This window comes from Bubalus kerabau, chromosome 7 (genome assembly GCF_029407905.1).
Source record: "Bubalus kerabau isolate K-KA32 ecotype Philippines breed swamp buffalo chromosome 7, PCC_UOA_SB_1v2, whole genome shotgun sequence".
Taxonomy (NCBI): domain Eukaryota; kingdom Metazoa; phylum Chordata; class Mammalia; order Artiodactyla; family Bovidae; genus Bubalus; species Bubalus kerabau.
In genome coordinates this window covers 70,942,298-70,955,151 of record NC_073630.1, presented here as the reverse complement: position 1 = coordinate 70,955,151, position 12,854 = coordinate 70,942,298, and the positions used below count along the sequence as shown (strand labels likewise).

The 12,854-nt window shown below is 41.9% G+C and overlaps 2 protein-coding genes and 1 long non-coding RNA gene across 6 annotated transcripts in view; 2 read left to right on the top strand and 1 right to left on the bottom strand.

Annotated features, from left to right (window-relative positions):
- Positions 1-7,666, top strand: part of TXK (TXK tyrosine kinase) — a 49,216-nt gene extending 41,550 nt beyond the window's left edge. For all 4 annotated transcript variants that reach the window (XM_055588499.1, XM_055588501.1, XM_055588498.1 and 1 more), the window contains 4 exons: positions 1,287-1,351; positions 2,353-2,471; positions 3,955-4,112; positions 7,008-7,666. In XM_055588499.1, the coding sequence (XP_055444474.1) occupies positions 1,287-1,351; positions 2,353-2,471; positions 3,955-4,112; positions 7,008-7,076 (411 nt within the window). In that variant the 3' untranslated portion in view covers positions 7,077-7,666. The remainder of the gene's footprint in view (positions 1-1,286; positions 1,352-2,352; positions 2,472-3,954; positions 4,113-7,007) is intronic.
- Positions 4,302-12,112, bottom strand: LOC129657840 (uncharacterized). Its single transcript, XR_008717129.1, has 3 exons — positions 11,975-12,112; positions 8,037-9,595; positions 4,302-4,543 (listed from the first exon to the last, which is right to left on the bottom strand). It is a non-coding gene; the product is annotated as an uncharacterized LOC129657840 (long non-coding RNA).
- CNGA1 (cyclic nucleotide gated channel subunit alpha 1) overlaps positions 9,286-12,854 on the top strand; it is an 89,781-nt gene continuing 86,212 nt past the window's right edge. The window contains exons 1-2 of the mRNA XM_055588497.1: positions 9,286-9,413; positions 10,052-10,533. The gene's annotated coding sequence lies outside the window, so the exon portion shown is untranslated. The remainder of the gene's footprint in view (positions 9,414-10,051; positions 10,534-12,854) is intronic.

Sequence of the window (12,854 nt, the reverse complement as noted above, 5' to 3'; positions counted from 1 at the left end):
GTCAAGTGGTGTTAATCATAGCACTTCCTTCCTATGGGCTTACTGGGAGGATTACATGGATTAATATGTGTAAGCACTTAAAGCAGTGCCTGGCACGTAGAAAAGCTCCACTATTGTTTTACACGCCTCATGACACATTCCCCAGTGTCTGGCCTGAGTTGCCATTGAGCACACATTTTGTTGGATTGATATGGTATGAGTTCCACCTAACTCACCTTCCTAGTCTCTGTGTTTTGTCCTCCCCATAAAGATTAGAATTCAAAATTCAGTCAGGTGACGGTTGAGGTAATTCCATTTGCTCCAGCTGTCTTCTTGCAGACCTGCCTAGTCTTGGTTCCTTCCTCGATCACTTTCTTTTGTGTCCTGTCTTCTCCACCTACATGCCACTCAAGATATATTAGCTAACAATGCATGTGTTCTCTGTCGAGGGCTTGCCTTGTGGTTTGACTTTGAGATCATTGCTGGCACTTGACAACATCTTCCAGACTGTCTCCTGCTGGCTCTCCATTTCAAGTTTTTTCTTTTGTGTTTGAACTAACTGAACCACACATTAGCTCAAAAGAGAAAAATTCTGTCAAACCTTTGACCTACATGAGGCTAAAAAATCAAGTCAATGGTTTTTCTGACTAAGCTGCCTGAAAATAGATTGTCTTGGCATCATAGTTTCTGCATTATATACTACTATATTTAGTTCACTGTGGTTTAATAAATAAGAAAATATCAATTGTAAACAGTTCAGTTCAGTTCAGTCGCTCAGTCGTGTCTGACTCTTTGCGACCCCATGATGTTACATTCAATGAAATGTAAATTTTAAATACAATTTCTTAATTTCTATAAATAACTTTATATAATGATTATCCCAAAGATATATAATGATCTTTCATTTTTCATGCATATTGGACTTTCCTCTTTTTACTTATAAAGGTAAAGTTTTAAATACACACTATTTTTCATATCAAGATTCATAGTTTTTTACCTCTTAGGTTGAGTTTATCCTGATACTTGTCAAGGATACTTCTTGAGAAAGATTACACATTTTAAAAAGGAAAAAAGCTAGTTAAAATTTTTCTTTTTTATCATTTCTTAAAAAAAAAAAAATCACTAAAATCCATCTCGCAAGGGCAGATACATTAAATCCTATGTAGCATCGACAGTTATCACCATGAAGTAACATGGCTGTTCACTCAGATGTAGTGCTGAGCCACAAACGAAATAAGGAAAAGAGTACAAACTCTGTAAAGAAAAAGCTTTGTATTCAAACCTGAATTCTTTTCTTCTTTTTATAGGCAGCAAGGAATTGTTTGGTCAGTTCTACATGTATAGTAAAAATTTCGGACTTTGGAATGACAAGGTACATGATACACTTTCTTTCTTTTTTTGCTCACAGTAGGGAATTTTACATTCATCTACAGACAAACTGAAGGTGTTATTGGCTTTGCTCTTTCTTCCCTGAGGGAAGTGTTGATGTGGTTGGATATCCTGCTGACCCACTTTGAGTTTTAGGACATGCACCAATTTAGCTATAAGGGAAACTGAGACTGTGGGTTAGTCTTCTGATCTGTCAGGTCATTATTAATAAAAGTATGTCATCCCTTAAAAATAAAAAGAATTTCTTAGTCTACTTATCATATGTAGAAGGTTAAGAGAAAAGTTTTTCTTATATATTTCTGAAATAGAAAAAAAAAGAATTTGTTTGCTCAGCTCTGATTTTGCTGTTCTTTTCCTGCATTTATTTTATCAACTGTAGTAGCTTACAGACAGCAAGGGTTTGAAAATAAGGTTGGAAAACCTTATTTTCAACAACTCAGGGCAATTTATATGTTGAGTCTGCTTTCCTTCAGGTTGCTAGAAATTTAATCCTAGTGATTTCAGGGTTTCTCCCTGGCTCTCTTCAGGGTCAAAATCCAAACTCCTTTTGTCTCATGGGGCCACATACTAGAGATGGCCTGACTGGTCCCTGTTGCTATCCACCGACGCTGGCTTCCCTGCAGCCACCATCTTCCTGTTTTGTCCTGGTCTGCCTCTTGACACAGGTGGTTGCTGACTCATCCTGAATTTCTGTCTGCAAGATTCCTTCATGCCTGGCATTATTAAACCACAGGCCTGTTTTAGACTGAAGAATTGCTATGGTTTTCTGGGATTCAAATATAATAAACACAATGGAGGTTTGGTGTAAGGAGGAAACTGTATAAGGGTTACTTTCCCACCTTGACAGCAAGAAGAGAAGGTATCCTGAGCCTTTCTGTGGCAAAATACTTTGTATTTTAGAAATCAGAGTTAACTAAAAGGATTAGAAGTACACAGAACTTAGGGGTGACTAATACAATGTGCTCTGAACTCTGATGGCCCTAGGTACGTATTGGATGATGAATATGTCAGTTCTTCTGGAGCCAAGTTCCCAGTCAAGTGGTCCCCTCCTGAAGTTTTTCATTTCAACAGATACAGCAGCAAATCTGACGTCTGGTCATTCGGTGAGTGAATTTGATGTTCATTTGTTGGAGCTTTATTGAATAAAATAGAGATTGCTCTTTTAACTTTGATTTCTTGATATTATCTAGCTAAAAGTCTTCTTATAACTGTGTTTCTGTCTCAGGTGTTCTAACACATCAGATTGTCTTTGGCAACTGGTAACCTTCTTACATCAATTTGCCTTTGGGATCTTTCCCTTTCCCACTGAGCACTTGCTGTAAAACCATTACAGAGTCTACTGATTTAGAAAACAAATTCAGCCAACCTTCCCACACCACAGAGACTTGCAAGGAAAACTGATCTTACAGTGTCATTTATTCTTGAGTGTAATTAATAACCTTCATTGCTTGACTATCAGTGATGCCATCTCATTTACATTATTATTCCCATATTTTGTGAAATTAGACATAGGCTTCCTTGGGGTCTATCAATTGCTATTTATATTGGGTAATGTTCTTCATTGAAAAAGAGATACTGTGGACCCATGTCTCATAGAATTTGTTCTTTGAGTTGACTTCCAGAAAATGGCAATAAATATATAAATTATCTATTCTCTTTCACCTGGGCCTTCCTGGGTGCCGCCTTAGGTTTTGAGAGACATCTGTACCATCAAAGGGTGTGAATGTTATTGCCCACAATAAGGTTTAGCTTGTATTGATCTCATTAGCTCTCCACTGACATGTGATAGTCTTGGCTGGTGACATTTTAAGCTCTGCTGGAGAGCAGTTGAGTTGTGAGACCAGTGATAGCAACATAAGGATCTCAGCAATGGTGGTTGTAGAACAATTAGAAACCCTTGAGTTTTACCTGACCACCTGTCTTTCTTCATCACTGAACAGTGAGCTTTTTAAATTCTTAAGAACTTAGACAGGTTTCAATCTTAATTCTGTGTCTCTAACATAAGGGTGGAATCTGATCAGTACATAATACATATTTGTAGAATAAGTGAATAATTAAACGAACTCAAAGTGAGAGACTTGAAGGAGCTTCATCAATCATTAATGAGTTTTGAACACCTGCTTATATAAACAGAACCCCTGCCAGCTTTTCTGGGACTCTACTCAGCAGTCTTTCAGTGGAAAGAGGGAAATGCACTCCTCCTGGTCAGGAGTTTTCCTGGCCTTAGCAGGCAGTAGGGGATTACACAATATTGTCATTTTCTATGGAATGGTAGAAAGTTTCATTGATGTCAGGGTGTGGAGACATGAATAGTACTTTGAATTAAAGATGCTGCCAGCATTTTCTCCCAATAGGGAGGCAGTCAGGACCAACAGAAAAGGGAAGAAATTGTTTTCCCTTGGAATATATTCAGTTCAAAACCTAAAATGCACAGGATCTGCTTCCTGGGTAGAACTGCAGTCATTCTGGATGATTGTAACTCTATGGCTGCAGGAGGGAAATAATGCCTTGTAATTGGAAACAGCTCTTTCAGTTCCAAGTAACCACCTCTCTCTAACCTCTTATTTTAATGTGTTTTATTTTCAGGAGTTTTGATGTGGGAAGTTTTCTCAGAAGGAAAAATGCCTTTTGAAAATAAGTCAAATTTGCAAGTCGTGGAAGCTATTTCTAAAGGCTTCAGGCTGTACCGACCTTACCTGGCACCAATGTCCATATATGAAGTCATGTATAGCTGCTGGCATGAGGTGAGTGCCCTTACTTTCCTACAAAGGTTGGCAGTTTCTGCATCTAAGAGCAGATTATCACCCATGTTACCCCAGGACTCTGTCATGGCAGGAAACGGTTTCTATTTCTTGGTAATGATCCCTGAGAGCCAGAAGTACTTCCACAACAAAAATCATCAACCTATTTTAACAGTGGCCTTTCAACTGAGGAATTCAGTAGCTTTTCTAATTCTTATCTTCCAGAATTGGTTCCTACAGAAACTCTTGATGTTATTAAAGCCTCCGTGATGAGAGGTTTTACTCCTTTTATGAACTTCTGGGTGGAAACTTGTTCAATTTTCACGTTGAAAGAGAAGGATGGTGTTTTTATTTACTTCACTCTGCTATAATTCATCTTGCTTTTCCAAGGCTAAGAGTAATGGGTTTCATCTCTCCTGTGGCATTTGAGACTCCTGATAGAGAGATTAAACAAGAATAGGAATGAAGGCAGGAAGTGAGCCAGGAACTTGTACTCAGAAAACTCTCTCTCAGGAGGCCAGTTTCTCTTTTACTTGAAATGCCAACCTTAAAAATAAAGCCAGAAGAGTTTACATCCCACCTCTGTCTTTTCTGAGCACAACTCAACACAGCCCTCCCCATCATCAGGCTCCTCTGTGACTTACAGTTCTTCTGTCTTTCCAGTTGACAGTTTCAGCCCAGAATAACTACAGCTGGATGAGGATTTCCTCTTGGCCAAAAAAGAAGTCACTCGACTTCCAATTCACAAACACTAAAAAAATTCAGTATTTCAAAAGTAACATGGTTGTTTCCATTCCAGAGAAGTATTAATTTTATAAATATCCCCAGTGTATGAAAATACTTTACATATGATTAACTGCTATGCAAGGAATCTTGAAAGACATAAAAAAATATTAAGTAAGCTATTAGTAACAAACAGATGTCTGAAGAGCATCTTTGCAATAATCATGTAAATAGCTCAGGAATGTACATGTTTAAAGCAATATACTTGTACATATACACATACAATATAATACTTATTGAGATTTTACATATCTGTGGAGAGGAGACAGAAAAAGGGATAAAAAAGATGCTGACAAGAGGACCAAGTAAACAAGGTGCTTAAGCATCTCTACACTCAAACATGATTATATTAGCATGGTTATACTTGTTTCTGGAGAAGGCAATGGCACCCCACTCCAGTACTCTTGCCTGGAAAATCCCATGGGCAGAGGAGCCTGGTGGGCTGCAGTCCATGGGGTCGCTAAGACTCGGACATGACTGAGCAACTTCACTTTCACTTTTCACTTTCATGCATTGGAGAAGGAAATGGCAACCCACTCCAGAGTTCTTGCCTGGAGAATCTCAGGGATGGGGGAGCCTGGTGGGCTGCCGTCTCTGGGGTCGCACAGAGTCGGACACGACTGAAGCGACTTAGCAGCAGCAGCATACTTGTTTCATTGGCTCTACTACTGGCAGAACCTCAGCACCAGCAACAAGCTCCACTATTTATTCTTAAGTCTCAAGGAAGACTCGCACATGTGCTCACATATTCTTCTATTCTGTCCTTTAATTGTTATATTTTCTCTATTTAAAAAATTTAGTTTATTATAGTTGACTTACAATGTTGTGCATTAATTGCTGTTGTACAGCAAAGCGATTCAGTTATACATATACGTACATTCTTCTTATTCTTCCCTGTTATGGTTTATCACAGGACATTGACTATCGTTCCCTGTGTATACAGTAGGACCTTGTTGTTTATCCATTCTGTATATAATAGTTTGCACCTGCTAATCCCAAACTCCCAATCCATCCCTCCTCCACGCCCCCTCCCCCTTGGCAACTATAAATCTGTTCTCTATGTCTGTGAGTCTGTTTCTTTTTTGTAGATAAGTTCATTTGTTTCATAGTTTATCCACATATAAGTAATATCATATGGTATTTGTCTTTCTCTTTCTGACTGACTTCACTCAGTATGATAATCTTTAGGTCCATCCATGTTGCTGCACATGGTATTACTTTCTCTTTTTATGGCTGAGTAGTATTCCATTGTATATATGTACCTCATCTTCTTTATCCATTCCTGCATTGACATATATTTAGGTTGTCTCCTACTCTGTACTTTTATTGATGCCATCGGTTTACAAGCCACTAGGGGTGGTGTCTCCCTACTAACCGTGTTGCCAGAGACCTCTACTACCATGAATATTTCTATTTCCCATGGATTTCAAAGATGCCATGGAGCTTCCTCATGGAGTCAAAGTCAAACCACATCCCACTGTGAAATAGAGAAAAGGCTCTAATCTTCATGGCTGGGAATTTATTGGCTGAGCCTTAAGACAGCACAATCAGTGCTTTAAGACCTGAAAAGGCCCTCATGGAAATATGCCTTTTGCTTTCTGACTAAAATCTGTCTTTCTACAGGGGGTCAGGTATAGTGAATAACTGGGGCTGAGCTTGGGGACTTGGGACTCTAGAGGCCCCTCTCTCCCAGCTCTTCCTTTATTCCATGCATATCAAGTCATCCAAATAGATCTCTAGGGCAGATCTGTGGAACGCTCTGTGGTGATGGAAATATGCTATCTGCATTGTCCAATAGGTCAGGCCATACCTGGCTATCAAAGAATTGAAAAGTGGCTAGGGTGACTGAGAATTGAATTTTAAGATGTATCTAATTTCAGTTAATTTAAATAGCCACGTGCAGCTAGTGTTTGCAGCTCTAGCCATTTTATTTTTGCAGCGATCTCTTCCCTTATATTTTCACACCCCTGCCTCGCTCAACTGCCGTTCATGCCCTGTGTATCAGCCAAGATATCTGTCTCTTCTGTTCGTGGTGAGCTAGCCTGGATCCGGGTCCAAAGCTGGTCTCTGTGTGAGTCTTAAGCTAAGTTGACCGCCTCCAATTCCCTTTTCCAGAAACCTAAAGGCCGCCCGACGTTTGCTGAGCTGCTACAGGTTCTTACAGAGATTGCAGAAACCTGGTGACCTAAAGGGACTGCCAACCCAGAGGATCATCCTGCAGGACTGTCATGAAAGGAAACCCTGGGTGAAGTCACTGATGGTGAATATCACCCTTTACAGCCACTGACTCTGAGAAACAGTGCAAAGATCACAGGCTTTTCCAATTTGTTAAAGCTTGAGAGTATTCTGACAATAACTTTTCTACATGTATGTTTGAGAGTGACTTCTAAACTTGGATTTTTCTGTAATATTCTTTATGTCTCATGCATGAAGAATGAAAAAATTGCTCCATAGTCGTCTTTATAGTGGCTGCTCTTCATGAGAAGCGCCCTGAGAGCCCCCAAGGTTACATGAAATCCTTATCCTTAACTGAGGACACTGCTTTACTGAAGAGGAGTGACTTTTTTTTTTTTACTTTGGTGGCTCATGTGTAGAAAATGAAAATAAATTCTGCCAAATCCTGGAATAAAGGAGCCTCCCCTGCAGGATGTTGTGCTTTTGAGCTGTACAGATCTTTATGAAAAATGCACCTTTACAAGCCACATGAGTGGGCATTCTGGAACTGTCCTTCATAATCTTCCTTATATTATTTAATAAACTATTTTTGCACAGATTTAATTATTTCAGCACTTTCCTGAGCTCCACTATTGAACACTGTTACAGGAGAAAGTCCTTTGAACAGGACCTGGTGAAGTTTCTGTTTCTAGTGAGATCCATTGTCCAGGACAATTCAGAACCTGCATCTCAGTTCTGAGATTTCACCCTTGGTACCTGTGAAATTGGATAATTGAGGAAGCCTCATTTTGTCATAGAGAGTACCTCTGGCACCTTCTAGAAGATGACTTGCTTTTTCCATAAGAACAAAAGGTGGCAAAAGCAAGATATTCAAATGTTACATCAAGTTCCATTATTTCTGAAGTCCAGGGTTTTAGATTCAAAATGAAACAACCAGTAATCACCATTAAACCTTAATTTTTCACATACCATTTGCAGGAATGACTGGAAATTGATCTTCGTCATCCTCAGTGCTTCAGAAAGGGGAAGCTGCATAGGGGAAAGGGTGCTGCAGAAAGCGGGAGTCATTACCATGAAGTTTAACAATGGAAGGGGCTTTCTAGGTGGCACCTAGTGGTAAAGAACCCGCCTGCCAATGCAGGAAACATAAGAGACATGAGTTTGATCTCTGGGTCGGGAAGATCCCCTGGAGGGGGATCATGGCAACCCACTCCAGTATTCTTGCCTGGAGAATCCCCTGGACAGAGGAACTTGGCAGGCTACAACCCATAGGGTCACAAAAAGAGCTGGACACAACTGAGCACACTCGCACTTGGAAATAGAAACTGAGAGCTCTGGGGAGGGCAGCGGAGGAGTGAGTAATAGATGCAGGAAAGATAATCAAAAAACATCCACCATTCTTCTCTTCCCAGTGACTCTCTTGCTTTCTTGGCCATTTAACACTTGGTCCAGCATCTTCACTAGTAATAACTTGGAGCTGTTCAGCTATGATCCCTATTTCCTCAAAGCAGATTAGCTCAAGCATGATTGATAAATTGGGGGACTTTGTCAGTATTAAGTGCCAGTTGGCCAGGTTTGTTTTTCTCTAGCACTTTAATGTTTTGAAGTAATCTGGGGTAATTTTTCTCATAACTAATGAGAAAGCTTTAGCAGTAAATGAGGATCTTAAGAAAAAGCTGAAAGTCCGTTATAGGTGCCTTCTTTTAGTGCCGGTAGTGGTGGGTTTGGTGACTTCCTGTGTGATAAGCTGTCTGGGAAAGCTGAAAATGCAGGTGAATCGGCTTGGACTGAAGCAGAGTGATTTCCTTCTGGCACTTGTGCGCATCCACTCATTGACCTCATCTCCTGCTCCTCCCCTGTTAACCCACACTGTCCCTCGAACATTCCAGGCACCTTCTCACCTCAGGGCTTTTGCATCTGCCTGCCTTTTGCCAGGAGTGCTTCTCCTTGATAGCATGGCTTGCCTCCTCATCTCCTCAAGACTGTTGCTCAAAAGTCACCCTCTCTGTTACGCTTTCTTGAATCATCCTATTTAAAACAATAACCCCACCATGGACATTCCCCGTCTCCTTTTTCCATATAATTTTTTATCTATAGCTCTTAACACTATACAAAAAAAATCATATATTTCTACTTATTTATTTGGTCTATTGTGTCTCATTATCCCTGAAATTGTAACATGTGTGATGTCAGGCATTTTTGTCTGTTTTGTTCATTGCTATATCCCCAGGTCCTTAAATAGGGCCCGACACAGAGTTAAGCTAAATACTCATGGAATAACCCAATGAAATACAAGTGGTGGAATTATCCAGAGGCTTCATCTTCCAGAGGTGGGGATCCAGTCTGGTAAGCAGCTCTCCTCTTGGGATTCTTGGCCAATCCATTGCTTTGCCACACAATAGTAGGCCATTTTTCCTTCTGGTTGTAGTGTATAATCTCAGGTGTTCATCCACTCTTCTTTTTGGTAGAATTCTTACTTTTTCCAGAACAATTTGACTTACCCAGAAATTTCCTATATCTCCTTTTCCCTGTTTACATAGAGAAAATTATGTTTTATTAGGGATTGACATCAGATTAACAGAAAAAAAAAGATTCCTGAATAAATCTATAGAGAAATATAAATTCATATAGACACATCAATATTTAATAGAGGAAGTAGATTATCCTTGTGTCTACACAAGGATAGAAGTTTCTTCACACTCCTACCAGATGTACAAGCAGCCTGCAGCTATTTAATTTTATCTGAAATTATCTTGTTTTCCTCAGGTGCCCCTACCTGCTTAGGAGTGCTGGGAAAATTTAATCTTGTGACTTTAGTCCAGGGCAAAAATGAGAATATTCTCTGTGGGTGAAGTGGGTTGTCTCTCAGATTTTGCCTTGCCTTCTGTTTCTGACAAGGTAGCATCTGGGCAGAGACGAGAGAGGGGTGACTTTATCCAGGGGGTGATATTCAAAATATTTACCAACTGATTTGTCACAGGCAGACACCAATCAGAACGGATGCTGACCGCCAGTAATCAGTCCAGCCCTGCTGATGGAGACCATGACTATCAGCCCTGGTGAGGTGACCGTGAGCTGCTGACGTGAATGGGAAGGCTGCTTGGATTGGAGCAGTGTCCCCTGGCACCTCTGGTCTCAGCAACACTGCTTATCAGCCTGGTTGCTGCTTGTCCTACTGGCCTTTGCAGACCATGTTGGTGGCTGGTGTAGGTTGGCCTCTCTTGACTGCTGCTGCTGCTGCTAAGTCGCTTCAGTCATGTCCGACTCTGTGCGACCCCAGAGACGGCAGCCCACCAGGCTCCCCCATCCCTGGGATTCTCCAGGCAAGAACACTGGAGTGGGTTGCCATTTCCTTCTCCAATGCATGAAAGTGAAAAATGAAAGTGAAGTCACTCAGTCGTGTCCGACTCCTAGCGACTCCATGGACTGCAGCCCACCAGGGTCCTCCGTCCATGGGATTTGCCAGGTGAGAGTACTAGCTCAGGATACAGAAGTCTTTCCTGGCTGCCGAAACCTCATCCCAGCTCTTGCTGGCACTGTGGGCCCCTCTTAGGCTCTGCTCTGAGTTCCATTTGTCCCTCACCCTGGGCGTGTTGTAGCCGAGGCTGCCAGTCACCTTGGCTCTCGAACAATGGGCACCATGACAGTGCTTCTGCTCTCAGTTCATTGAGTTCCTGAGCCTCATCTTGAGTGTGTGTGGGAACTTCTGGGTCTTGTTCATATCACTCAGGGTAGAACAGCTCAGAAAATTGAAACCCTGCAACTGTGCACTCCCCCCCCTCCCCCTTACCACCCTGCCTGACCTTGTTGTGTGGCAGAGTTTATCTTACTATGACTGCTTGCCAGACTTGGGCTGGGACTGTTTGTGAGGGAACCCCCTCCAGGAGTCTGAAATATGAATCACAGCAAAGCCCCCCACTGCCCTTGGCAGTGTCCACCTGGCCTCCCCTGCCTCGGTGGTATCGTCAACCCATCTAACATCACTCTCCCAAAGAAGATGAGATTTTCACTTCCTTGCCCTGGTCCCCACACATTAGAATGATCCAAGAACTCTTCAAAAATATCTTATTTAACTGCTTTGAGGGGACCCAGGCATTGGTGGTTTTACAACAAAGTGCCCCAAGTGATTCTCATGCAGGGTTGAGAACCACGGTTGTTAGCCCAGTGGTTCTCAGTCTTCACTGATTATTAGAACCATCTGGGGAGGTTTCATGCTCAGGCAACATCCTACAGCAATGAAATCAGAATCACTAGCACAGGACTTTTTAAGTTCTTTGGCTTATTCCAATAGGAGTCAAATGTGACAACCCTTGTTCTTCCAGGTCAGTTACTCTCAAACGCTAATGTATGTACAATCACCTACGGCCTTTGTCAAAATGCAGGTTCTGATTCAATAGGTCTGAGGTGGGGCCTCAGAGTCTTAGTTACTAAAAAGCTCCCAGCTGATGTCAATGGTGCAGGTCTTTAGGCCATATCCTTCTTCCCAAAGGACATTTGCCTTCCCACCCCCACAGACTAACTGGATTCAGAGAGAGGGAAATGGCCTTGTAAGTGAGTGACGTATTTCAAAGTTATTATGCCTATTACATATTTCCTGGTAGTTGTTGGGGTTTTATCTTCCAAAAGTCAGGTAAGATCCTTTATTATTCCTGTTATGAAAGGTTGAAAAATTCAATTTTTAAGGCTGTCTTGTGGCAAGCTTGTTGGTTTAGTTGCTAAGTCATGTCTGACTCTTTTATGACTCCATGGACTGTAGCCCACCAGGCTCCTCTGTCCGTGGAATTCTCCAGGCAAGAATGCTGGAGTGGGTTGACATTTCCTTCTCCAGGGGATCTTCCCAACCCAGGGATCGAAGCCACATCTTCTGCATTGGCAGATACGTTCTTAAAACCCCATGGCAAGCTTACCCGCATGAGAAAGTTCTACATAATGAGATGCAGCCAGAAGCACCCAAGGATAGCTTCCCTTCCCAAAGGAAGAAACCAGTCTCACCAGAAGGAAAACTTTTGCTTCTTCCTGCTTGGAGCACGGCCTTGAGACTTGGAGGAATAGTAGGTATAGTGACGGTGGATGGGGTTCTCAGATGAAACATAGAAGGACCAGTTAAATTTGAGTTTTGGATAATTGACTTTTTTCTTTTTTTGGCCACGTTGTGCATGGCTTGCAGGGATCTTAGTTCCCAGACCAGGGATGGACACTGAAAGCGTGGACTCAACCACTGGACCCCCAGGGGGTTCCCAACAAACAGTTTTTCAGTGTGTTGTAGTCTCTTCTGTTGTGGTCACCCTCAGAAATGGATGAACCCCTACCCCAAACTTGGTTCAGATGTTGAGACTGCCGCTGTCATACACACATCGAGAGAGTGTGAAAGGTTTATGAGAGTGAGGGTTTCTGCGGACATCAGTGGACACGCTCCCCAGCAGACGCAAAAGTTGACTTGAGAGAGCAGGGAGGGGCGGTTTCCTTGGGGTTTTGTGGCCAGGAGGGGTGGGGCGGAGAGGAAGGGGCTGGGCTGGTGTAGTTTGAACTTCAGCTGCTACGGAAGGAGCATCGGTTCCTATCAGCTTGCTTGGGCGTAGGCAGACGGGAAGAAGGCAGTGATGAGGCTTGAAAACTGTCATCAGTTGAACTCTTTATAACAGTGTGTTCCAAAGATTGTAGGGATATTCTTATACTATTTGAGGTATTGTGTGTCTGAAGTTCAAATTCAGCTGGGTGGTGTTTGTTGTTATTAAATCTGGCAGCCTTGTCTATGGAGCAGAGAGATACAAAGGGCATGAATCTCTC